Here is a 25,082-nt window from a genome sequence, read left to right on the forward strand (position 1 = left end):
TACGGCCCGTACCCATGTGCCAAAGGCCTGGGTACGGGCCGCACAAGCACTCCACAGCGTGGGCACGGGTACGTACGGACCGTACCCCCACTCGCGTATGTATGGAGCGTACCCCCACCCCAACAGTGTATATACGGACCGTACCCCCACCCGCGTATGTATGGAGCGTACCCCCACCCCAACAGTGTATGTACGGCCCGTACCCTCACCCGCGTATGTATGGAGTGTACCCCCACCCCAACAGTGTATGTACGGCCCGTACCCTCACCCGCGTATGTATGGAGCGTACCCCCACCCCAACAGTGAATGTACGGACCGTACCCACACCCGCGTCTATATGGAGCGTACCCCCACCCCAACAGTGTATGTACGGGACCGTACCCACACCCGCGTATGTATGGAGCGTACCTCCACCCCAACAGTGTATGTACGGACCGTACCCCCACCCGTGTATGAATGGACCGTACCCCCACCCGCATATGTATGGAGCGTACCCCCACCCCAACAGTGTATGTATGGACCGTACCCCCACCCGTGTATGTATGGAGCGTACCCCCACCCCAACAGTGTATGTACGGACCGTACCCCCACCCGTGTATGAATGGACCGTACCCCCACCCGCGTATGTATGGAGCTTACCCCCACCCCACCCGTGTATGTACGGACCGTACCCCCACCCGCGTATGTATGGAGCGTACCCCCACCCCAACAGTGTATGTATGGAGCGTACATGCCCAGACGCAGGAGGGGTGGGTGCAGAGTCCTCCCAGCAGTGCCCAGACACAGGAGGGGTGGGTGTAGAGTCCTCCCAGCAGTGCCCAGACGCAGGAGGGGTGGGTGCAGAGTCCTCCCAGCAGAGCCCAGACGCAGGAGGGGTGGGTGTAGAGTCCCCCCAGCAGTGCCCAGACGCAGGAGGGGTGGGTGTAGAGTCCTCCCAGCAGTGCCCAGACGCAGGAGGGGTGGGTGTAGAGTCCTCCCAGCAGTGCCCAGACGAAGGAGGGGTGGGTGCAGAGTCCTCCCAGCAGTGCCCAGACGCAGGAGGGGTGGGTGTAGAGTCCCCCCAGCAGTGCCCAGATGCAGGAGGGGTGGGTGCAGAGTCCTCCCAGCAGTGCCCAGACGCAGGAGGGGTGGGTGCAGAGTCCTCCCAGCAGTGCCCATGGAACGCAAATGGTGGAGTACCCACAGATACAATGCCCACAAATGTCAGTCAGGTGCACAAAGACCCTGCAGTACATGTACCACATGTGTGCGAGGCTGGGAGTACACACATGCATAGGGCCTAAAAGAGAACATGTCCACATGAAGTCTTGTCAACAGTCTACATACACAAGTACAGTGACCACCAAGGATGCCACGAATGATGCAAGTGGAGACATCGCTCAGCATGCATGTGCAAAGTTGAAGGAGTCCGTCACACCCCCAGCTGATGTAGACACAGCTCAGCACCACATAGTGGAAACGCCCTGCAGGGAAGATGTCAGGTTACACAGAGGAAGGAACACACCTTGGGACGATGTCACCATGCAGTAACTGTTCACATGAACAAAGTAATTTAGCCAACAGCTTGTGATGGCACACAGATACCAGGGTCCACCCTATGACCAGGACAAGACTACATTTCCCACACACCCAACACATTATCACCACCCAAAATCATGGAGCAGGTCCACCAACAGCAATACCAGATAAACAGTAGTGTTCAAAGGAAAAAACAAATTGCTTTATTCAGCAGGATGTAAGTTATAATCATCATAAATGTCAATATATACAAGGCCCATAGGGCAGTCCATGACTCCAATCCTGATGGAGGACACAGTGGTACGTGTGTCCCCTAGCTTGCCTGCACAGTCAGACTCCTTTGTCTTCCACAGGGGGGGGCATCATGTTGGGGGGAAGGACCAGGCACCGCAGGGACAGGAGGGGCAAGGGGAGGTGTTGTGGGTGCAGGGACGGACGACTCCAACACAGGGGGTGGGGCAGCGCCAAAGGTGGATTCGAGCACGGCGCTGCACACTACTGCCAGGTCGCTCAGCGTCTCCCCTGCACCCGAAGGAACCACAGGCCCCAAGGAGGGGGGGGGGGTCACAGGGATGGGTCGCAGCGCTACCCGGGGAGGGTGTGGACAGGGGGCGGGGGCTCCTTTTCTTTGAATCGTTGTTTGCTAGTTTGTTTGTTCAAGAAGCGCCGGGACGCCCCTTTGCTGGGGCAGCTGAGCGCTATATAAAACTAGGTAACATAACATAACATAACCACCCTGACCGGGGACTCCTTTGACCGCTTGCGGGGTGGTGTCACTGTTGGGCTCAGGGACAGAGCGGCCATGAAGGAGTCCTTGCTGGATTTGTGGCCAGGAGAGCTGAGGGGAGTGGATTTGGAGGGAGTGGATTTCGCAGAATGCGGACTCCCACTCTGGCTGCGTGTCTTATGTTTGCCCCCCGACCCAGTGGGTGTGCCTACTTCACCCTGTGTGTGCGTGCCAGGAGGTGTACGCTTGTCCTTCCCTGCTGGTGTGGTGCCTGTGTCTGGTGGGGTGTGTGCATGCTGACGTCTGGGTGTACGTGGGACAGGCATAGGAGTGGGAAGTGTGGATGGGGCATGGGTAGGGGGTGGGACGAAGTGCTGCAGGAGACCCACTGCTGCAGTCAGTGTCGATAGACCGCAGCAAGTTGCGTTGGTCAGACTGCGATGCTGAAATGCCATCCAAGTATGCCTCCATGTTGGTGAGCACTTGGCTGTGGCCATGGAGGACATTAAGCATCGCAGCCTGACCAACCTGCAACTGCCGCAGGATGTCCACAGACTCGGCATTGGCGGCAGCAGTGGATACAGGGGCAGGGGGTGCGGTGCCTGGCAGGAAGGAGACACGTGGTGACCTAGCACGCCAGGAAGGGACACGAGCAAGTGGGAGGCCGGCGATGGCAATGGAGGGGGCGGGGAGAGATGTTGTGCTGCTGTCAGCTGTTGGAGCAGCCTCCGCCCCCTCGGAGTGCTCAGCCTCGGACCCGTCAGCTTCATAATCTGTGGTGGCAGTGGACAGGTCCTCCGGCTCACTCCCCTCGGCCTCAGTTCCACTCGATGTGCCAGCTAAGGTGTCACTGCTGGCACTGGTGCCCGGTCCCTCCGCACGGTCCGTGCCGGTGTCTCCATCCGTGTCCCCCGACGATGCTGTGGGCAAGGTGAATAAACAGGAATTAATCAGACACCTGTATACATATGTCACATGAGTCAAATCTACATAGGTTACAGTGCATAGCCTGAAATGAAAGATGAGTAACATCTACAATACAAGGTACATATATAGGCCCTGCAACACACAGTTGGTTCATCCACCATGCCACTGAGAAACTATGGAGAGCATGACACATTTGCAAATGACATGATATGGATTTGGACAGAGGAGCCAGGCTCTGGGGACAATCCAGCACTGCATCTGCACCACACAGCGTTGCCGTAACTAGGGATGAGCAGGGACCATCTCCATGAACTTGAGGCACTTGCTGCAAAGGTAATACTTAAAGACATGCCCAACATGAATGGGACACTGCACCTTGAGTGTATGTCCAGACAAACATCACACACTGGCCAGACCGAGCAATGAGATTTCAGGTGTCGACATGTAGGCCTTGCCCGCACCAACCGGAGACACAGGAAGCACTTGCATCTCTTAGTCTGGGAGAAATACACATGGGCTGCCAGAAACCCATATTGGACCCAAAATACCCCATGTGCGCCTGTACAACGATCTCATTTACAAATGCCCATCATCAGTAATTGTAACAAGACACACAGGCACTAGCCACCGTGAGTATGAACGAGGAGAATTAGGTCAGGCTGTACAGTGGACACTTGTAGAACACGTTACGTAAATATACATGGTGCCAGGGGACAATGGCACAGAGCACATCCTATGCTGTAGACACTGAGAGTGTCCACATATTGTGATGACACACATGATACCTAGCAAAATATGCCACAGGGGACAGTAGTGGCCACAATATTCCATGGTCCTGAATGGTAATGACTGCAACACAGGCCACCATCCCTGCACTTTGCGTATCGCACACTCATGCACATCATGTCACAGGCCACAACATAGGACATGCTTGCTGTAAGGCATTACACTTCAGAGACATACTCCTATGTCTGGACTCAGCATCAGTGCCAATTGACATGGACCCCACAAGTACTGAACTGGACAGGGCACAGGCAAGGTCCCAAAACCTGTTACACACCACCCCCACACATGATGCTGCAAGCATTGGTCACATGGATAAACTGCCAGCCCAGATGACCTTGTGAAAGAGTGACTACACACAGACCAGGGAACACATGGCAAGGAGGGGAAGGGAGGAAGGACAGCACCGCTATACTGTGGGTGACAGGACCTGCACCGCACATTTAAACACTGGCAGTGTATCCATGCAACTGCGCACTTACAAATGCTGGTGACATACAACAAACACACATGTACCTACCCCCTTCCTGCTGCTGCTTCTCCCGTAAGCGCCTGTCCATGTCTGGAAAGACCACCGCCAGCACACGCTTGTGGATGTGGGTCAGACGGCGACGCCCATGGTTCTTAGGTCCCACAGGTGAGTCCCCCAGCAGGACCCGTGCGATCCTCCGCATCCAGCACCGGATATCCTGCCAGCGCTTTCTCACCTGGGCCAGGTGCCGCTTGCGACCCTCCGTCCTCCTCACGGCACTGACGGCGTCCCTCCAGATCTGCTCCTTGGCAGCGGCGCCTACCTGTGGGGTTGAAAAAGTGAGACTACATCAATACACCTGCCACATGTCACAGAGACACACATTAGTACAATTTTGCTGGTTTCAACAAGGCATAGTATGCAGCAAAAGCATTGCACCTTTGTCATAGGGACATTTTTCTCTGTGTAATGGCAAATGCACCACGTGCCATTGAAAGTACACAGGTGGCATGAGGGGTACGACACAATAAATGATCCAGACTCACACTGTGCATCAGAAGGTACACCAGGATTATGTGCAGCACCTCAAAGCAGTCACATGCCACAGGCCACTGACGCTACCTCAGCAGAGTACACAGACACACACAGGCACAGGACATTCACCTGCCATTGCCAAATGCAGCTACAAACCTCACTCTGCACATGTGCCACTAGACTGGGGGGGCTCACAGGTGTGGGGCTGGCTCTGCACGTCAGACACACAGCACTGCTCCCTGCTCGCATCAGATGGGCAGGGTATATCCATCCCTCATGCAGCTTGGGTGCTACACTCCACATATGCACCCACCCACATGACAGGGGACTTACACACACACCGATGTCCAGGGTACGAACACATCATGTGGACACTCTCAGCACAGGTACACTGAACTAACACACATCTGTGGGTACAGTCACCTGTCACACTGGGCTGACCACATAATCACATGAGGACTGTAGAAGCAACATTCCCAGGAGGATTAGACAGGCAGAATGTGGCATGCACCATGCAGTGATTGTCACAGTAAACAAAATGCAAGTGAGGACGGCAGACATGCACCACAGCATGCTCTGGCTGGGAGACATCAGGCATTCCCCCCCCTGGGACCCACTCTACAGTACAATGAATGTGTGTCACACCTGGACACAATGACAGAAGTCCCAGTCACAAAAAAGGGACACAGTCTGTGCTAGTGGACTCTGCACTCACCTGAAACCCTGGTCGCCCATACAGCATGGGGTACTGTGGGAGGATCACATCCAGCAATGCCAGATTCTCCTCCAGGGTGAAAGGCTGTGACCTCTCCAAAGACCTTGACATGGTGCCAGGGAATCACGAGCAGCAGCAGTGTGTAGAATCAAAAGATGTGCAGGCAAATGCTCTCTCATGGGACCTGGCTGCCTTATATCTGCCTTGCTGGCCTGTTTCATGCACAGGAGTACAGAGTGATTGGTCACTCACATTTGCATCCTATGTTTCCTCCAATCCATTTAAACCTAGCACAGTCAGTGGCTTTGCTCTTTTTTTTTCTTGAGCGTAATGTAAACTCCACAACCACTTTGCAACAAAGTAGATTCATTCAAACCGACTTTTGCTGGGCACCTGATGAAAAAAATTCAAACTTTAAACTTAGCCTCCATGACAACCAGCATGCATGTAGGGCTTTATACTTGTCCCTCATGTGTCCCCTATGTAATTTGGAGATTCACACACAGGTACGGTGCGTTCTGGGGCCCTAGGGCACCCCAAATGCATGGCAACGGCCCGTACAGGCGTGTGTACGGTCTGTATCACTATGGGTACGCATACGCGAGCACACCCATAGTGATAGTGAGCGTACAGGCGTGTGTATGTTCCGCATCACTATGGGTTTACTCGCGTATGCGTACCCATAGTGATACGGACCGTACACACGCGTGTACGCTCACTATCAATATGGGTTTGCTCGCGTATGCGTACCCATAGTGATACGGACCATACACACGCCTGTACGCTCACTATCACTATGGGTGTGCTCGCGTATGCGTACCCATAGTGATACGGACCGTACACACGCGTGTACGCTCACTATCACTATGGGTTTGCTCGCGTATGCGTACCCATAGTGATACGGACCGTACACACGCCTGTACGCTCACTATCACTATGGGTGTGCTCGCGTATGCGTACCCATAGTGATACGGACCGTACACACGCCTGTACGCTCACTATCACTATGGGTGTGCTCGCGTATGCGTACCCATAGTGATACGGACCGTACACACGCCTGTACGCTCACTATCACTATGGGTGTGCTCGCGTATGCGTACCCATAGTGATACGGACCATAGACACGCCTGTACGCTCACTATCACTATGGGTGTGCTCGCGTATGCGTACCCATAGTGTTACGGACCGTACACACGCCTGTACGCTCACTATCACTATGGGTAGGCCTACGGCAGCACTCCCATAGTGATAGGGAACGTACACACGCCCTCAGAGCGAATGTACGGTGCCTTACACACATAACAGTGGTGACAGGCAGCACACAGAAAGGAATAGAGCTGACATACTTGTCCATGGATGGACATCAAGGCATTGTCTGTGCAGTACTACATGTGTGGGGCACAGGTGTGAAAGGCTGTGATGTGGCACATTACTCCTGAGTTGTGAAGGCAATAGATGTATGATGAGATGTGTACAGATGTTATGTGTGACGGTGTACTATGTGCCAGACATGCCCTTCACTCCTTTGACATGTGTGCATGTCGTACAGCACACTTGAGATGAGCGTCACTGGCATGGCACAGTCAACAACACACGCAAGTGTCCCCTGATGCCAGCTACAGGGGTTGCCACACCTGACATGTGACTACCCACATTGCACGATGTGACTATGTCATGTATGTGTGGTGTGTTCACATTAGCTTGATGTTGGTGTTCCCTCAAAAGCATCTGCTGTTGCTGCAACCAACATGTGTCTGTGTGTAGATGGCCGTGGCACACTGTTACGCACACCAGGCCACATGTGGTATCGGATGTAAGGTGTGTATGTATGCATGTGACACGGAGTAGCGTAACAAGGACCTGTCTGCATCCTCTCAATGTATGTGTGGTCAGTCATGACATGTACACCTTCATGGCAAGGTGTGTAGGCTGTCCTAGTGTAATGTCATGTGACCTGTGGCTCTAGTGTTCCGCTACCTGTCTCTGCAATCAACATCCTACTTCTGCTGATATGTTGATGTATGTCACTCCTGTATTGCATCTGGCTGTTCACTTACACTGGGACACAGCTAGTCCCATGCCATGGGATGTGGAGGTTCACAATCTCCGTGTGTAGCTGGGTCTTGGTAGGAGTGTCACCTGGCAGCCATACGTGTCCAGGGCATGTAGCACATACCTGACTCCGTATGTAGCATATGTGTATTGACAGATTAACATGTGCTCAGTACATATAAATTGTTGTTGTGGTGCACTCACTCTTCCTTGTCACTTCCAAATTACTGCAGAGCGCCGCCTCTTCCCCGACCAATTCCGGACTTGGCTGACATGCGGGAGAATGACTGTATACGCTGCTACCGCTTCCCCCAACCGTTGATTGAGGAGTTGACGGCAAGGCTGGCACCACACCTGCAACCGCTGCACAGGTATCCTACGGCACTGACACCCAAGCTGAAGGTAATGGCAGCCCTACATTTTCTTGCCACGGGTACCTTTCAATATACCATAGCTCATGTTGGTGGCATGTCCCAGAGCATGTTCAGCCGTGTGCTGCATGATTTTTTAGAGGCCATGTTGCTTCACCTGGATGAGTTCATCCATTTCCCAACTCCTGAACAGTTGACTGTTGTCAAGCGTGGATTCTATGCCCTGGGAGGGATGTCCCATGTCATTGGGTCCATAGATGGGACACATGTGGCTTTGGTATCACCACAGGCACAGGAGGTAGCGTACAGGAATCGCTAGCACTACCACTCCATCAATGCCCTTGTGGTGTGTCTGTCCAACATGGTGATTTCACATGTCTGTGCTCGTTTTCCAGGATCAGCACACGATGCCTACATCATGAGGCGTAGCAGGGTGCCTGAAATGATGACGCAGCTGCGCAACGAACGAGCATGTGTTGTTGGTGGGTACACTCTGTCTGTCCTGTATTTTGCGTAGACTTCCAGCCCGACCGCTTCTCCTGTCCTACTTATGTCCATGTGGTTTCCATGTAGGGGACGCTGGCTATCCCAACATGCCATGGCTGATCACACCTCTCCGCAACCCCAGCACGCCGGCCCAGCTCCGCTACAACACCGCCCATGGCCGGACAAGGCGAGTGATAGAGAGGACATTTGGCCTCCTGAAGAGCCGATTCAGGTGCCTACACAAGACCGGCGGCAACCTCCCATATGCCCCGGCGAAGGTCTGTAAAATCTTCATAGTCTGCTGCATGCTGCACAACATGGCAGTTGAGAAAGCTGTGCCACTCATCCTGGATCAAGATGATCAGGACCATCCACCCGTGGAGGACGAAGGGCTTGGCAATGGGGCTAGTGATGTAGAGGATGTGGTTCCGCAAGAGGACATCCAGAGTCGGCTCATACGCGACTTCTTTGCTTAGTGGTGAGTACCAGTGTCTGAGTGTGCATGCATTGGTCCCCGTGTGGCATGTGTTGCGATGTGTGTGTCCATCTGCATGTATGCCACGTGAGTCAGAGGTGTGTTTGGATGTGTCACTCGAGTGATGGTGCCAGTGATGAGTGTATTTCCACAGTCATAATTGTGACCTAGCATGTTGTCATCCTTACATGTGTCGAGTACATGCACATGCAAGTGGATGTGTTTTTGTGGCTGACTTCTTGTGTGTCTCTCATCCCCAGGTACTTGCGCATGCCGTCTGCTGGTTGCATTGTTGTGGCACTGCTATTCCTCATGGACACGTCATCGTGTGCTGACTCAGCGTTACACGCACGGACAAGTTTGGAAGTCTCCTTAGGGTAAGGGATGCATCAGGGGTGTATTGGGTGTGGCAGTTGTTTACGATGTGTGCACAATGCCCCTGTCGATGTCTGGTTCCTCTGCAGATATGTCGCATCACCATGGGACACATGACATGTAGCTGGATACACCTGAATAGATGGTCAGACTTGTTGACAGTCATCTGTAATGGGATAGTGGATTGTGATGATGGCCTCAATGTGTGTAACACTGCCCTCGGACACATACGGTTTGCATTGGCTTGACATGGTGTGGGACTTCCACATCAGAGGATCAATGGTGTATGGCAGGCTCTCCGTGAGCAGCAGGGGGTGTTTAGCTGTTACCCGACACTTGTGTGCCAGTTCCATGGATATCAAGCATTTGTGGTGCAGAAGGGGGGTGCCAGTGTTGGACCCACATGTCACTCCACATGACCTGTGTATGTGTACTCCGAGTTGCCTCTGCATTCCGGAATACATGACTAATAAAGGTGTCCCTATGCCTCCAAGGTGCCTCTTCTCAGTCAATGCTGGTGTGTTGCCACGGTGCATACGGCATGTCTGGCATGGTTTTCAGTTATAGTGGCTATGTGTCTATGTGTAGAGTAGCAAGATGCAAGCTTTTTGTCTGGGATTAGACTCTGTATTGTGCATGATGTCCATGACTGTGTGGGTATTGTGACATGTGCCATCCCCATGCATCCAATGTTGGCCAGGCCACCATTCTCTGCATCCACCTGACTCAAGCTTGCAGGACATGGTTCTGCCACCTATCTACACATACCTGGGTGCCCCCCAGGACACTCCACATGATCCCTGACCTCTGCGCATGACTGTTGCTGTACTCAATATGTCTGTCGGCACGGTTGTGCAGCCACCCCCTCAGCTGGTTGGGCCCATCACGGGTGTGTATGGTGCTCCATGTCTGTCTTGCCTAATACATTGTGACCCATGTGTGTCCTGTGCCAGACTCAGGCCCCAGGGTATGGATGGTTGAAGTCATATGAGAACTCAGGCATGGTTAGACTTTACAAGACACATGAAAGGTAATAATGCAAAATGTAGGCATCATCTCTTGATCATGTAAGTTTTTATTTGTGTTGGGGTACGTGTTGGGGGGGGTATGACAAGAGGGGCTTTCCGGGTGTGTGGAATCCAAAGTTCACTGGGGGAGTTGGTGTCCTTGCCATTGGAAATCATCAGAGTCAATGCCACAGTCTTTGTCAACATTGGTCAGACAGTGACCAGCAAGTCCATGTGGCAGAGAATGTCATTTGCTGATGTGCTGCTGTTGGGCTTGTGGGCCAGGTGCCAGGCCAGGTGTCCTGGGAGATGGTGCTGTTGCGCCGACCCTCACGGTCTTTTCCGTGGACGACCCGCCCTCCTGCGGGAACCCTCAGAAGCAGGCCGTGACGATGTTTGGGATGCTCCGTCGGATGTATCCTCCTCCTCCTGATCCCTCCCTGTGGGTGGTGATGTTCTTCGCCTGGTGGCACAGGGAGTGTTGCCCATGTTGTCGGCTATCCGACGGAGTGAACGGTTAATTCCCGTGAGATCCGTCACAAGCTCAGCCTGTCTGTCCTCCATCCGTCTTTGGTGTCGCAGTTGACAGGCATGTTGCTCCGCATGTTGCTGGGCCTGCTGGGTCTTGATCTCCTCGAGGGTCCCCTTCATCTCGTTGAGGGTGGACACAACCTGGCTCATGCCCGTGGTGTCCTGCCGGTATGTGTCCAGGATGTTTCTTACATGGGAATATACCGGTTCCGCAGCCAACTGGTCAGGCTCGCGCCTCCGCCGTCCTCCACTCCCACCACCCCTGCCCACTTGCACCTGGCCTGCCCTTGTGGGCACATCGGGTCTCCGGGACCCCTGAGGGGAGGCATTTGCATTGTCGCCTGCCTCCTCCTGGGTGCCCGGTACACCGTGTTCCTCCTGGTCAGCCTGGCTGCGTTGTGGTGGTGGGGCAGGGATCCTGGGTGTCTCCTGGGATGTGGCAGGAGTGGGGGTGGTGGTTGGCCCAGTTGTACCTGACGCAGGTGCTGCAGGTGGTTGGACACCAGAGGGGCCAGGTTGGTCGGGGTCGTCCACAGAGTGGTGAGAGTCGTCGCTGCCGGTGGGATCGTCCTCCCGCAGAGCCAGGTCCTGTGAGTCTTCCCCCCCAGTGTTGGGGGGTGATCCACGACGTTGACCTGTGTGTGAGAGAGACAATGTTATTTTTGTTCCATGCAACATCCATGTTTCATTTGTTTCAGAGTTGGCACATTTCCTCAGGGTATTTGGATATGTCTTGCATTCCACTCACAGTGCACTTGTGCATGGGTATGTCCCTTGGCCACAGCTTTTGAGACTTTACCTATGTGTGACACAGTCTTACTTGCTGCGTCAATTGTGACAGCAGTCAGCAGTGGAGTGAGCAGGTGTGGCGAGCCATGCATTGGCGCCTTCCGTGTTGCACTGTACGTGGGCACATGGAGTTGTTCCACACACTTATATACTGCAGGTAGCTGGCGTTGTGCTCGTGCACAGGTTGAGACATGGCCCAGTGTTTTGCCATGGAGAAGAGAGGGGGATTCAGGCACTGGCCACCCTTGTCTACATGCACGCAGTCCACCTGCTGACGAGCAGCCATTCCCACACCACCCAAGGCTGAATTGGTCTCCCTGTGTATCCCTTTCTCACTCCCTCTCTGTCCCCCTCTCCCTCCCTCCCTGTGTCAGCCTCCTCCCTCTGTCCGTCTCCCTGTGTCTCCCTCCCTCTCTCTCCCCCTCTCCCTCCCTCTGTGTGTCACCCTCTGTCACCTCAGCTCAGCTTCCTAGGCACACACTTTTTGCAGATCTTTGAATGGCCCTTGGCTTGTTCATGTGAGTTTGTTTCTGATCTCCAGGCACCCATTGGGTGTAGTGTCTGTGTCTGCGCTGCTGCTGTGGTGGTGTGTGCTGCCACTCTTTCACAGTGTTGGCTGTTCATTAGCTGCAGTCATGTGCAAAAAGTGCCTTCACCCCCATGTCTTCATGCAAGGCGTCCGCCATTTGCAGGCAAGTCTTTCCTGTGTGGGAACACACTGTTTGTCTGGCTGTGACCTAGGCCATATGGGCAGAGGGCATTGTTGTCTGCTTCTGAGTTGCACTATGTGATTTTTGAGGCCCACACTCCCGCCATCCGGGTTACCGTGTCTTGTGTTGGTGTTTTCTGTGGCTTGTGACTTGGCATTGTCCAGCTGGGTGCATGGGGCATGGTGGCGCTAGTGGCATGTGCGTGTTTATGGAGTGTGGTTGAGTCATGCGATAGCTTTGGGGTGGTTGCGTGCATGATTGTGAGTTTGGTTGTGGATGACGTTCCCCCCATGTGAGGTGAGTTGTTTGTGTATTCACCAGGCTCTCGGAGTCCTTCTACTCCCTCCACTGCCACCACCGGCAGTATGGCCATCACCTTCTCCTCCCAGGGATGGTATTGTACGCGTCTGCGGGCCGGCCCTCCTCCAGTGATGTTGGCCTGGTTGTGGTCGTCGGTCATTTTGCGGCGGACCGTCCTCCGCAGATCGTACCACCTGGCTTGGCATTCATGCCTGGTCCTTCCCAGACGTGGGACCCGTGCTCACTACGCCACTGGAGTCAAGCTATCCTGGCTGATGACGGCTGATAGCCAGAAACCGGTCCTAGGATGCTTGATTCCGGTCCAGGGAAGACATGGCTTGGCAGTTCGGGCTGGACTGTTCCCATGAGGCACAGGGTCAAGACTGATTTGCATATGGCCAAGTCTAAACTGGGGTGGCGTAGTGGGCAAAAGAACGATGGATTTAACCCAGATCTCTTGACTGGGGGAGAATGTCTGCATTGTCAGCATTCCGTCCATCATTTGTTTGTTGTAACGCTTTTCGCCCTAAGTGGGATGGGTATTCCCAGACGTGGGACCCGTACTCACTACGCCACTGGAGTCAAGCTATCCTGGCTGATAGCCAGAAACCGGTCCTAGGATGCTTGATTCCGGTCCAGGGAAGACATGGCTTGGCAGTTCGGGCTGGACTGTTCCCATGAGGCACAGGGTCAAGACTGATTTGCATATGGCCAAGTCTAAACTGGGGTGGCGTAGTGGGCAAAAGAACGATGGATTTAACCCAGATCTCTTGACTGGGGGAGAATGTCTGCATTGTCAGCATTCCATCCATCATTTGTTTGTTGTAACGCTTTTGGTCCTTCTGGTGGACGCAACAGCATTCACAGCATCGACAATCGTCTGCCACATGGCTGTTTTTTCGGAAATGCTGGTCTGTTTGACCAATGTTCCAAAGAGGTGTGGCTCGACTCTGAGGATTTCGTCGACAAGGACCTCCAACTCTTGGCTAGTTAACTTTGGATTCTTGTTAGTGGGCATGGTGAGGGGTGTGGGTGTGGATGGTTGTGGGGGGTGTGGGTGTGGATGGTTGTGGGTGTGTGGGTGTGGTTGTGCAGGTGTGTGAATGTGATGAGGGGGTGTTTGTGAAGGTGGTTGTGTGAAGGTGTGCAGGTGTAAGGTGTAGTGGAGGTTGTAGTATGGTGCAGTTGTTTCTCTGTGTGGTCTGGCAGCAGTGGGTCTGTTGCAAAGGATCCATTGGTGGGTGTGGCTGTGTTTGAACTTTGGGTGGGTGTGTTATAAGGAGTGGTTGTGTTTTGGGCCTCTTTTTGGGGGTTTGGCAGTTGCAGGTCAGTGAATAGGTTGTATTTGTGCTTGTTGGACATGTTTTGTGGCTTTGTGCGATTCAAATGGAGTCTTCTTGTGTTGTTTTGCTTTGTCCTGGTTGTGTACGTGTGTTTTTAGCGTCTGTACGGTGCGTACATCGGCCATTTTGTTGTACAGTGCTGTCCTTGTCTCTGGCTTGGTACGACTCGTACATGCGCGATGTTGGGTGAGGGTGCTGGTGTTGGGGCCTGGGGTGCGCTCCGTACTTAGACTGGTGGGGTGTGTGTTCGCTCCGTACATACACGGGTGGGGGTACGGTCCGTACATACACTGTTGGGGTGGGGGTACGCTCCATACATACGCGGGTGGGGGTACGGTCCATTCATACGCGGGTGGGGGTACGGACCGTACATACACTGGTGTACATACGCGGGTGGGGGTACGGTCCGTACATACACTGTTGGGGTGGGGGTACGCTCCATACATACGCGGGTGAGGGTACGGGCCGTACATACACTGTTGGGGTGGGGGTACGCTCCATACATACGCAGGTGGGGGTACGGTCCATTCATATGCGGGTGGGGGTACGGTTCGTACATCCACTGTTGGGGTGTGGGTACGCTCCATACATACGCGGGTGAGGGTACGGGCCGTACATACACTGTTGGGGTGGGGGTATGCTCCATACATACGCGGGTGGGGGTACGGTCCGTACATACACTGTTGGGGTGGGGGTACGCTCCATACATACGCGGGTGAGGGTACGGGCCGTACATACACTGTTGGGGTGGGGGTACGCTCCATACATACGCGGGTGGGGGTACGGTCCATTCATACGCGGGTGGGGGTACGGTCCGTACATCCACTGTTGGGGTGAGGGTACGCTCCATACATAAGCGGGTGAGGGTACGGGCCGTACATACACTGTTGGGGTGGGGGTACGCTCCATACATACGCGGGTGGGGGTACGGTCCGTACATACACTGTTGGGGTGGGGGTACGCTCCATACATACGCAGGTGGGGGTATGGTCCATTCATACGCGGGTGGGGGTACGGTCCGTACATCCACTGTTGGGGTGGGGGTACGCTCCATACATACGCGGGTGAGGGTACGGGCCATACATACACTGTTGGGGTGGGGGTACGCTCCATACATACGCGGGTGGGGGTACGGTCCATTCATACTCGGGTGGGGGTACGGTCCGTACATCCACTCTTGGGGTGGGGATACGCTCCATACATACGCGGGTGAGGGTACGCTCCATACATACGCGGGTGGGGGTACGGTCCGTACATACACTGTTGGGGTGGGGGTACGCTCCATACATACGCGGGTGAGGGTACGGGCCGTACATACACTGTTGGAGTGGGGGTACGCTCCATACATACGCAGGTGGGGGTACGGTCCATTCATACGCGGGTGTAGGTACGGTCCGTACATACACTGTTGGGGTGGGGGTACGCTCCATACATACGCGGGTGAGGGTACGGGCCGTACATACACTGTTGGGGTGGGGGTACGCTCCATACATACGCGGGTGAGGGTACGGGCCGTACATACACTGTTGGGGTGGGGGTACGCTCCATACATACGCGGGTGGGGGTACGGTCCGTACATACACTGGTGTACATACGTGGGTGGGGGTACGGTCCGTACATACACTGTTGGGGTGGGGGTACGCTCCATACATACGCGGGTGAGGGTACGGGCCGTACATACACTGTTGGGGTGGGGGTACGCTCCATACATACGCGGGTGGGGGTACGGGCCGTACGTACACGGGTGTATATACACGGGTGGGTGTACGGTCCGTACGTACGGGGGTGTACATGCACGGGTGGGGGTTCGGCACGTACATACGAGGGCTGGGGGGGTTGGGCGTGTACATACGGGGGCTGGGGGGTGGTTGGGCGCGTACATACGGGGGCTGAGGGGGGGGTTGTGGCGCATACATACGGGGGCTGGGGGGGTGTTGGGCACGTATGCGGGCACATGTCTCCATGGTTGCTATGGGAGTTCGGTGCGGACGGTGTTTTTTCCATCCGGTTGTAACATCGGACGCACGGGATGGATCGTACTTGCGCGGTCGGACTTCACTTTTCACATTTGTACGGTAAATCGTCCTGGGACGTGTCGGACACATTTTCCGACCCGAGGACGTGTGGGGAATTATTCCCAATGCGATTCGTATGGACTTTTTCCCATGCGAATCGTACTTGGCAGTTTGTACGGCACTTGTACGATTCGTACGGTAAAAAGATCGGATACGAGTCTTACGGGGAATTTTTTTCCAGGATCCTAATCGGCACCAAAATGTTTTATTTTGAAGTGAATATTGGAAATTTCAACTATTATGGGCCCGATTCCAATGCAGTTAGGAAAGCCTTCCCACCTAGGGCCCGAATACCATGTGGTTAGGAAGGCCTCCTAACGGCATTTGCTTCTTCCAAATCGGATCGGGAACGTGTCTTCCTGACCGAGGGCCCTATTACGATGCGATTAGGCAAATAGGCTCCCACTGAAGTCAATTGGAGTCCAACCAAATCGTATCTGGAAGCATCCGGATGCATCGTACTTGGTCGGTTGGACTCTCCCGATCTGAGTGGGTCAGAAACCATTTCCAACCCGATTCAATGGGGAAGGTTCCCTAACCGGATTGGAATCAGGCCCTTAGTGTCCAACACCTTCCCACAATATGTTTAGATTGGAGTGGGAATTGTAAACGACAACCATTTATGGCCTGATTCCGATGCGGTTAGGAAGGCCTCCTAACGGCATTTGCTCCTTCCAAATCAGATCGGGAACGTGTCTTCCCGACCGATGCGGTTAGGAACTTACGCTCACATTGAATTCAATCGGAGTCCATCCAGATCGTATCGGGAAGCAACAAGATGTATCGTACTTGGTCGGTTGGACTCTCCCGACCCGAGTGGGTCGGAAACAATTTCCAAACCGATTCAGTCGGGAAGCTTTCCAAACCACATCAGAATCGATCCCTTAGCATCCAACGTCTTCTGTGATTCAGTTTCAATTCGAGTTGGAATAATACATTTTACTACTTTAGTGTTCAACACCTTCTGCAATATGGTTAAATTATAGTGGGAATAGTAAATGTCACCCATTTTACAACCAACACCATCCCCAAGTTGGTTTTGTTTGGAGTCAGAATAGTAATTGTAACCTCACTAGAAGTCCAACACCTTCCCCAATGTGGCTAGATTGGATTAGGACTAGTAAATTCCACCTCTTTAGTGTCCAACACCTTCCTTTAGGTTGGAGTGGAAAATGTTACTCCTTCAGAGTCCAATAACTTTTTCACATTTCGTATATCAAAACATGTCAAACAAGTTTCCGTTTTTATTTGTTTATTATTTTATTATTGTTTATTATTCTATAGGTTCACAATTTGTGTCATATATACTTCAAATAAAAAATAAAAACAGATAAAATTAAGTAAACATGTTGTCACTATTTTTAATAATAAAAAATCTGATAAAGCTTATTTGTATTCATTTGATTGTTTTACATTTTTACTTTTATTTTTTAGTGTGAAATTTTTTTTACATTTTCTTTTTATTTCCTAAATAAATGTATATAGTTGATAATATTATTTAATGTAACCTTTACAATGTTTTCATCAATTTTATAACATTGATTGATATGTTTGAGATGTTTAATAGTTGTTTACATTTTTTTAACATTTCAACATTTTTAAATATATATATATAGAATTTCAACTTAATTTTCACATTTGTTTAATTTGTATATATTATATATTTATATATATATATAGACATACATACATATATATTTATATTTGTTATAGATATGAAATATTACATAATATTTGTATAACATTATTTAATTTATACTTTAGAATTTTTTCATAATTCTTTATAACATATTTTGATATATTTTACATGTTTAGTATTTTTTTGAGTGATTTTAGGGTAGGAGGGACTTAGGAGAGAGGTTTAAAATGTAATTATAGTGTTTTATCATGGGTTTTGGTGTATTTAGATTTGATACTGTTAGTATTTTGAACTAGATTGTTGTTTTGCATTTTTTACTCTGTTTTAATAATGTATTACAATGCTGTATCAAATTGTATGGCATTAGTTATAAATTGATTAACTGATAAATAAAAAATGTTTAAAGCATACATGGAGTGCATGGCATTCCTGTTTTAGGAAAAGTATATTCATTGTCTAGAGTGACCGTCCTCTCAAGCCACAGCTCCCACCACGATTGAGAGCTGAATCCTTTTGGCAGACACAGGGAAAAGTATATATAGTCTTTTTTTACTTTGATTTCCTTTTTTTCAGGTTTCCTGGAGCAGGTATTACTTTTTTTTTTTTATCGTTTTTTTTTAAATCAAACCTTAATTCTTTGGATTACTTTGTGGGATCTTGATTGGAATTATTAGATTTTTGTATTTGTTTATTTGGACATTTGGATTCATTTATCTATTTATTTGTGGATTACAAATTTTTGTTATGTGGAATCAGGGAAAGATCTGAAGCCAAAGAACAATGGGTCCGATTCACAAAAGTAATCTGAGACAAAATCCTAAACTTACTACTTTTGGTATTCACTGAAGGCATTTAGTAGTAGTAATGTTAAGATTCCTAAATTTACTACTATTAAATCACTTTTGTGAACCCAGATCTCTTGACTGGGGGTGAATGTTTTGATTTGTTCTGCATTCCATCCATCAATTGTGAGTCTTTTGCTTTCTCTCACTAAGTGCGCCAGGTATGCCCAGACGTGGGTCCATACCACTGGAATCAAGCTATCCTGGCTGAAGAGGGGTGAAACCCCGAAACTGGTCCTAGGATGCTTGTTTCCAGTCCAGGGAGGACCTGGCTTGGCAGTTCGGGCTGGACTGTTCCCATGAGGCACAGGGTCAAGACTGATTTGCATATGGCAAGGTTCAAACTGGAATGGCGAGCAAAAAACCAATGGATTTGGGCCCAGATCTCTGTACTGGGGTGAATGTATGGCATTCTTCTGCATTCTGTCCATCAACTGTTGTTTTTGCATGTTGATGTTGAGCCAAGGGTCATTTTGAAAGTCTATGTAGTTTAGTACCTAAATATGATTTTACATCTAAATGAGATGTTGAACCTAAATGTGTTTTTGCTCTTAAATGTGATTTTGTTCCCCAACAGGTGTTTCCTCCCCTGATAAACTTGTGCCAAGGTTGGTACTGCACTTAAAAGTGATTTTAGACCCACATATATTTCCCACCAAAATTGTCTTAGTGTTCCCTAAAGAGTCGCTACAATTTTTGTTCTTGTGCACTAAGAATGTGTGTTTTCCTATATAAATGTCATTTTTGCTCATACAAGTTGTCCACTCTTTTGCCGAAGTTGCACCAAGAGTGATTTTGCACCTCCATGTGCTGCTCAAAAAATGTGCAATCATTCTGATACATGCACCTAACTCAGCATGTTAGTAATGCTAACAGTGATCCATACACTACAGGCCTCATTCACAATATTTTGGCATAGGGCAGCACCGCAAGTCTTCTTGCAGCGCTGCCCGACATCAACTGAAAAGGGCAAGAATGCGCTGTATCTAAGAGAGATGGTGCATTCCTGTCCTCCGTTACAGAGCTGGGACACAAAGGGCTGTCATTCACCAATTCAATCACCCTTGCACCATGGTGCAAGGATGTCTGTGTTGAAATTAGGTTGTTTTTGTATGGAAAGGGACACCTTCCCTCACAGAAACAACCGTTATGCCGCCCCTGGGGAGAAGTAGGCTTTTGGTGCATTCCAAGGTTTATAAATTGTTGTAAATCTGGGGATGTGTTGAATGCCATTGGTGTTAAGTGGTAACACCCACCATAATGCCCATGGCACTCCTCCCCATTGCAGTGTGAGGCAATGCAGCCACTTGCACTGAGAAGCCTCACCTATATCTACAAGCCCATGAAAAGCCACACAGGGTGCCTTTACATGGCCTTGTAGATATGGGTAAGCCCAGTGCACTGCGGGAACATAATTAAAAGTGACATTCCGTGGGCTTTTAAATAACCTCCTACATGTATTAAGTGATGTTATTATAGCCATGCAACTTAAAGCAAAAAGCAAAAAAAGCTTCAGCTCAGATTCAGGATTCACCTCAACAACACCTCTGGGAACAAAAACCCTCTGCCCTAGTAGATATAACTGTTTGTTTCAGTTTTATTCTTCCCTTCCATTAATACTGAGAAAATCTTATCTATGCTGAAGAAAAATTAAGTTACTTTTGGTAGCAATATTCTGGTGGATTCATACACTTCCTGCGGATTCATCATCTTATAAACAGAACCTTGATTTTTTTTTTCTAGCAATATCAATCTAGGATGTGTTAAAATCAGGATATGTTGGGACATATAAGGTATTGATTGGCACGTCTGCATCATTTCCTGTTTTTCTGCACCTCATTGACATAGAACTGGAGCTCTCTTGGTGCTTTCCAGACAAAAAATCCTCAGCTTTCGATTTGGTCATTTGTCTCCTTTAAAGATTTCAGGGTTTAATTCCTGTTGCAGATGCCACAGGATGTCTTTGCCTGAGCTTTATGATATCTGCATAAATCAATCCATCATCGGTATTATAGAGCGCATAGCTACTCAGTGAGTGTCTTGGTGCATGTGGTGTCTGCGGATCCAGTCTTGTGCCTGGAGGATATTCATAAGGTAAGGCGTATGCAGGAAGATATTCCATCAAAAGTGTCTGAACAGATATGGCACATTACCCTTATCATATGTACTGGTTGTCTAATAGTAAACCAGAAATTATGTTCCAAAGACCTATTAATATTGTTTAGTGGTGTGACCTTGTTCATCAAAATGTGTGATTTTCCTACTTAAATCACAAAAGAACCACCTTCAGTTCAGAGGCTTGGCTTGAAATTATACTTTACAGACAGATACTCTCATTCAATTTTGGGTTTTTCCCAATTATTTTACTCTTTACATCTACTAGAATCCTCCAATAGGTCAAATTTAGTTGTTATTTATGCCTCACCAAGATAACACAGTTACATTTCTCATATTATCATGTGTCTATTCCCAGTTAGGTGTGTGGCAGGACAGAGATGAAACATATGATAATCCCCAAGAGCAATAAGCCAATATCTGAAACTTTTTTCGCATAGGGAAATGCAGGTGAAATCCATTTTGGATGCCATTGCTGGCTATCCTTGGGTCTGTTTAGAATTGATGGTGACCTCTGTGTTTCTAGAACTCATTTTAAGACGAAAAAGATCGTCATTTTAAAAGAGAGGCTCACACTAAGATTGGTTATTTGGTTAAACATGTCCAAGCAAAATTGGATGCTGACCTGTTCCGATCAGTTTGGTTTATTTTTGTTGATGAAAAATCTTGTTATTGATTATCTTATCAAAAATATTTGTGTCCTATAATATCCAATTTATGAACTATTGAAAATATATCATCCTTGATATATTGCAGGTTTTACATACGATATTACCGGGTGATTCTGGCCATGGTTTTTGCTATTGAAGAAATCAACCAAATTCCAGATTTGTTACCAAACATCACCCTGGGTTTCCGCATCTTTGATTCCTGTATATCCGAGAAACAGGCCCTCCGGGGGACCTTGGAGATACTGTCGGGCAAGAAGGAGCCAGTGCCTGGATACAGCTGCTCAACACGCCCCCTAGTGGCGGGAATAATTGGGGAAACATTATCATCCTTAACTATCCCTATGGCCAGGATCATGGGGGTCCTTCACTACCCCCAGGTAAGAGAAAATGTGTTGGAAATACAGTTGGTTACTGTAGAACATTTAAACCACAAAGCACAAAGTTGAGATTGAGGGCCCAATACTTAGCATAGAAGTAGCATGAGCTCCACTCTCCTCATGTGTGGTATGGAGAGAGCTATCACTTGGACTTTGCAGCTGTGCTATGAGAGGAAGGGATTAACAGAGGACTTCAGAGGAATTGATCCTGCAAGACATCAGCAGGACTTTTCCCACCTTCCATCAACAATCAAAGTTTATAACCAGAGCTATAGTAGAATAAACCCAACAATCAGTCTCAATAAGGGAAACATACCTTGACTCAACTAAAAAAGAGGATAGGTCTTCTCATAAATGCTTTGATCAGGGTGTCGCCACTTCTTTTAACTGATAACACTTCCGTTCAGCTGTGATCTGCACTTTATCTTTGGGTTCATAACAGTTTCGGGAGTCCTGAAACATAAGACTTCAACACAATGCAACAAGCACATAGCAGTAGCCCGACTTCTATTAGATAATCTTATATTTCAGGGTTCACTTGATAATCAAAGAACTTTCTGAGGTAATCTCATAAATATCCTTTTAAATGGGTCATGTCTATTCAATAAAATAGAAAAGGAGTCCCCTGACCTCACTCTAGTTACTGCACCCGCTCTAGTGACTTCAAGTCTCTGCAGTCCTGTAAGACCTCTGTTACTAAAAACAACAAAAGACTCCAGAATGCTAGTATTTCTTTGTTTAGGCTTGCATCAGCACAGACGCATCCAACTAAAACTCCCTGCAAGCCACAAGGTTGTAGGCTTTTCCATATAAATCCTTCTTGCTTTCTTTGTTAATTCTCCTTAAACAGGAATACTATGCAGCCTCTCAGAAGGCTTCAACGTGTATGTACCTCATTCACAGAAGAAGACCCAGGGTTGCCAACAACAACGGTAGGCTGTTCCAACAGAACTAGTGATGCAGGCTGTGATGAAGACCTCCAACCAACCAACATGTGTTGAACGTTCACCTTTCCTGTCAATGCAACTGCCACAGAACCTTTTTTTACAGGTATTGCGATGTCTAGAACCATCTCAGGAGAATACAAGTTCTCAACACAACGCTCGGTTTTGCTAAATTCAGGATACATACCAGACTTTCAATGGCTTTGTAAATCCCACAATGCATTTTGCATCTGTGTTAGAAATTAGGTTTCTGGTTGGCAGAGGTTTGCACCCTGCTGAAACAGGAACCACAATCCTAGTCAGGGGGCTAGAAACAGACTAAAAGATAACCTATGCTCACCCACTGGTAGCTTGGCACAGAGCAGTCAGCCTTATCTAAAGAGGCAATGTGTAAAGTATTTGTGCAATACACATAGTAACTCAAGTAAAACATCACAAACTGTCTCCACACCAGGTTAGCATAATAGACAATAAATACATAAGTAAAACAAGACCACAAAGACAAAACTCCAATGAATAGTTATACATTTTTAAAGAATATCTTGAAAAAAGAGCTTAAAAGCATAATGCGCCAATCAGGGCTATCTGGTCGTGCTGGACCAGGTCAATTCTATAAAAAAATCAGGCCGACCAGAATGGAGCAAGGGTTGGATACAGGAGCCACAAATGACCCGCTGCAAACAGTACCTTCCCAGAGGAAGCATCGACAGCAAGGGGCAAGATACGAGGAAAAGTAGGAGGTGATGTGTCAGCATTGATCCTGGTTGCAGGTGATGCATCGGTTCTGAGTTGCGCAGTGGGAGATGGTCATCATCGAACACCTGCTGATGAAGGCAATGCATTGTCACTAAAGTGCACAGCCAGCACTGTGATGTCCTCAAAGCGGTGATGCGTCGGCTCCGAAGGGATAACGTTTTTATCAACCAGTGCAAAGTCGATGAGTGGATGTTGCTGCTGCAGCACAGAAAAACTCACTTCCAAGGGCCCAGGGCTCGATTGGCACCACTTGGTAGGGTAGGACTCACAGATGTCCATGTGCTAGTTGGAGAGTAGCAGGAAGTCTTTGGAGTCCCTGAGACTGCAGAACAGGAGGCAAGAAAGCAAGCCTGTTGAGTCACTATGGGCTCAAGTGGTGCAGGTCAAGTCCTTCTCACCTAGGCAAAGAGAGCAGCAGCCAGGTCAGCACAGCAGAACATAATTTCTTCCAGAGCAGCAGTCCAGCAGAGTGGCAGACCTTCAGTAGCACAGCAGTACTTCTGCCTGGAAGTATCCACAGGTCCAGAAAGGTATTAGAGTGGGGTGCTATACCCAGTACTTATACCCAGTTGTGCCTTTGAAGTGAGGGTGACTTCAAAGAACAGGTTTTCAAGTGCACATAGGTCCTTTCTTCCCTTCACTGGCTCCACACAACCAGTAGGGGATAATCCACCCATTGTGTGGGGACAGGGCAATGCCTGTTTAGGTGTAAGTGACAGCCCTCCTTCCTTCCTACCCAGGAAGAGCCATCAGAGTGCAGATGAGTACTCAGATACACCTAACTTTCCTGTGTTTGTGGCTGTCACCCACCCCAGATGAATATTTGAGACAGGCTGTAGGCAAACAGAACAATAAGAGCAGATAAATGCCCACTTTCTTAAAGTGGAATTTCTAAAATAGTAATGGTAAATTCAACTTTACCAGCAAAGAGGATTTATCATTGTTATTCCAAGGGTATGAAACATGACACAGACACTCCTTTTTAATCAGGAATTACAGCTTAAATGTGTATTAAGGAATTTCCAATGTTAAACTATGAGAGGAGTAGGTCTCACACTAGAAAAACATGAATTTAGGTGTTTTTCACTACCAAGACATGCAAAACCTAAAAGTGAATGTCCTACCTTTTATTTACACAGCACCCTGCCCTATGGGCTATGTAGAGCCTAGTTTGGGGGTGACCTATATGTAATAAAAGCAGAGTTTAGGGCTTAGAAAAGGGCTTCAAATGCCAAGTCAAAGAGGCAGTAAAACTGCACACAGAGGCTCTGCAGTGGCAGGCTTGAGACAGGTTTAAAAGGCTACTTGGTGGGTTGCATAATGAGTGCTGTAGGCCCAGATCTGTGACTGGGGGTGAGTGTCTGAAAAGTTTCAGCACTTTGTCCATAATCTCCTTCTGTTTGCTTTGTTTGCCATAAGTTGGCAAGTTATGCCCTGAAGTGGGCCCCTTGCTCACTTTGCCACTGGATTCAAGCTAGCCTGGCTGATGAGGGGTGTTACCCCAAAACCGGTCCCAGGATGCTTGTTTCCAGCATAGGGAGGACCTGG

At 49.4% G+C, this 25,082-nt stretch overlaps 1 protein-coding gene across 1 annotated transcript in view; it reads left to right on the plus strand.

Moving 5' to 3' along the window:
* Positions 1-25,082, plus strand: part of LOC146808515 (extracellular calcium-sensing receptor-like) — a 107,346-nt gene that overhangs the window by 13,108 nt on the left and 69,156 nt on the right. Inside the window, exons 2-3 of the mRNA XM_085623970.1 lie at positions 19,249-19,279; positions 21,543-21,834. Coding sequence (XP_085480096.1) covers positions 19,249-19,279; positions 21,543-21,834 — 323 coding nt within the window. The remainder of the gene's footprint in view (positions 1-19,248; positions 19,280-21,542; positions 21,835-25,082) is intronic.

The sequence above is a fragment of the Triturus cristatus genome, chromosome 8 (genome assembly GCF_964204655.1).
Source record: "Triturus cristatus chromosome 8, aTriCri1.1, whole genome shotgun sequence".
NCBI classification, from domain to species: Eukaryota; Metazoa; Chordata; class Amphibia; order Caudata; family Salamandridae; genus Triturus; species Triturus cristatus.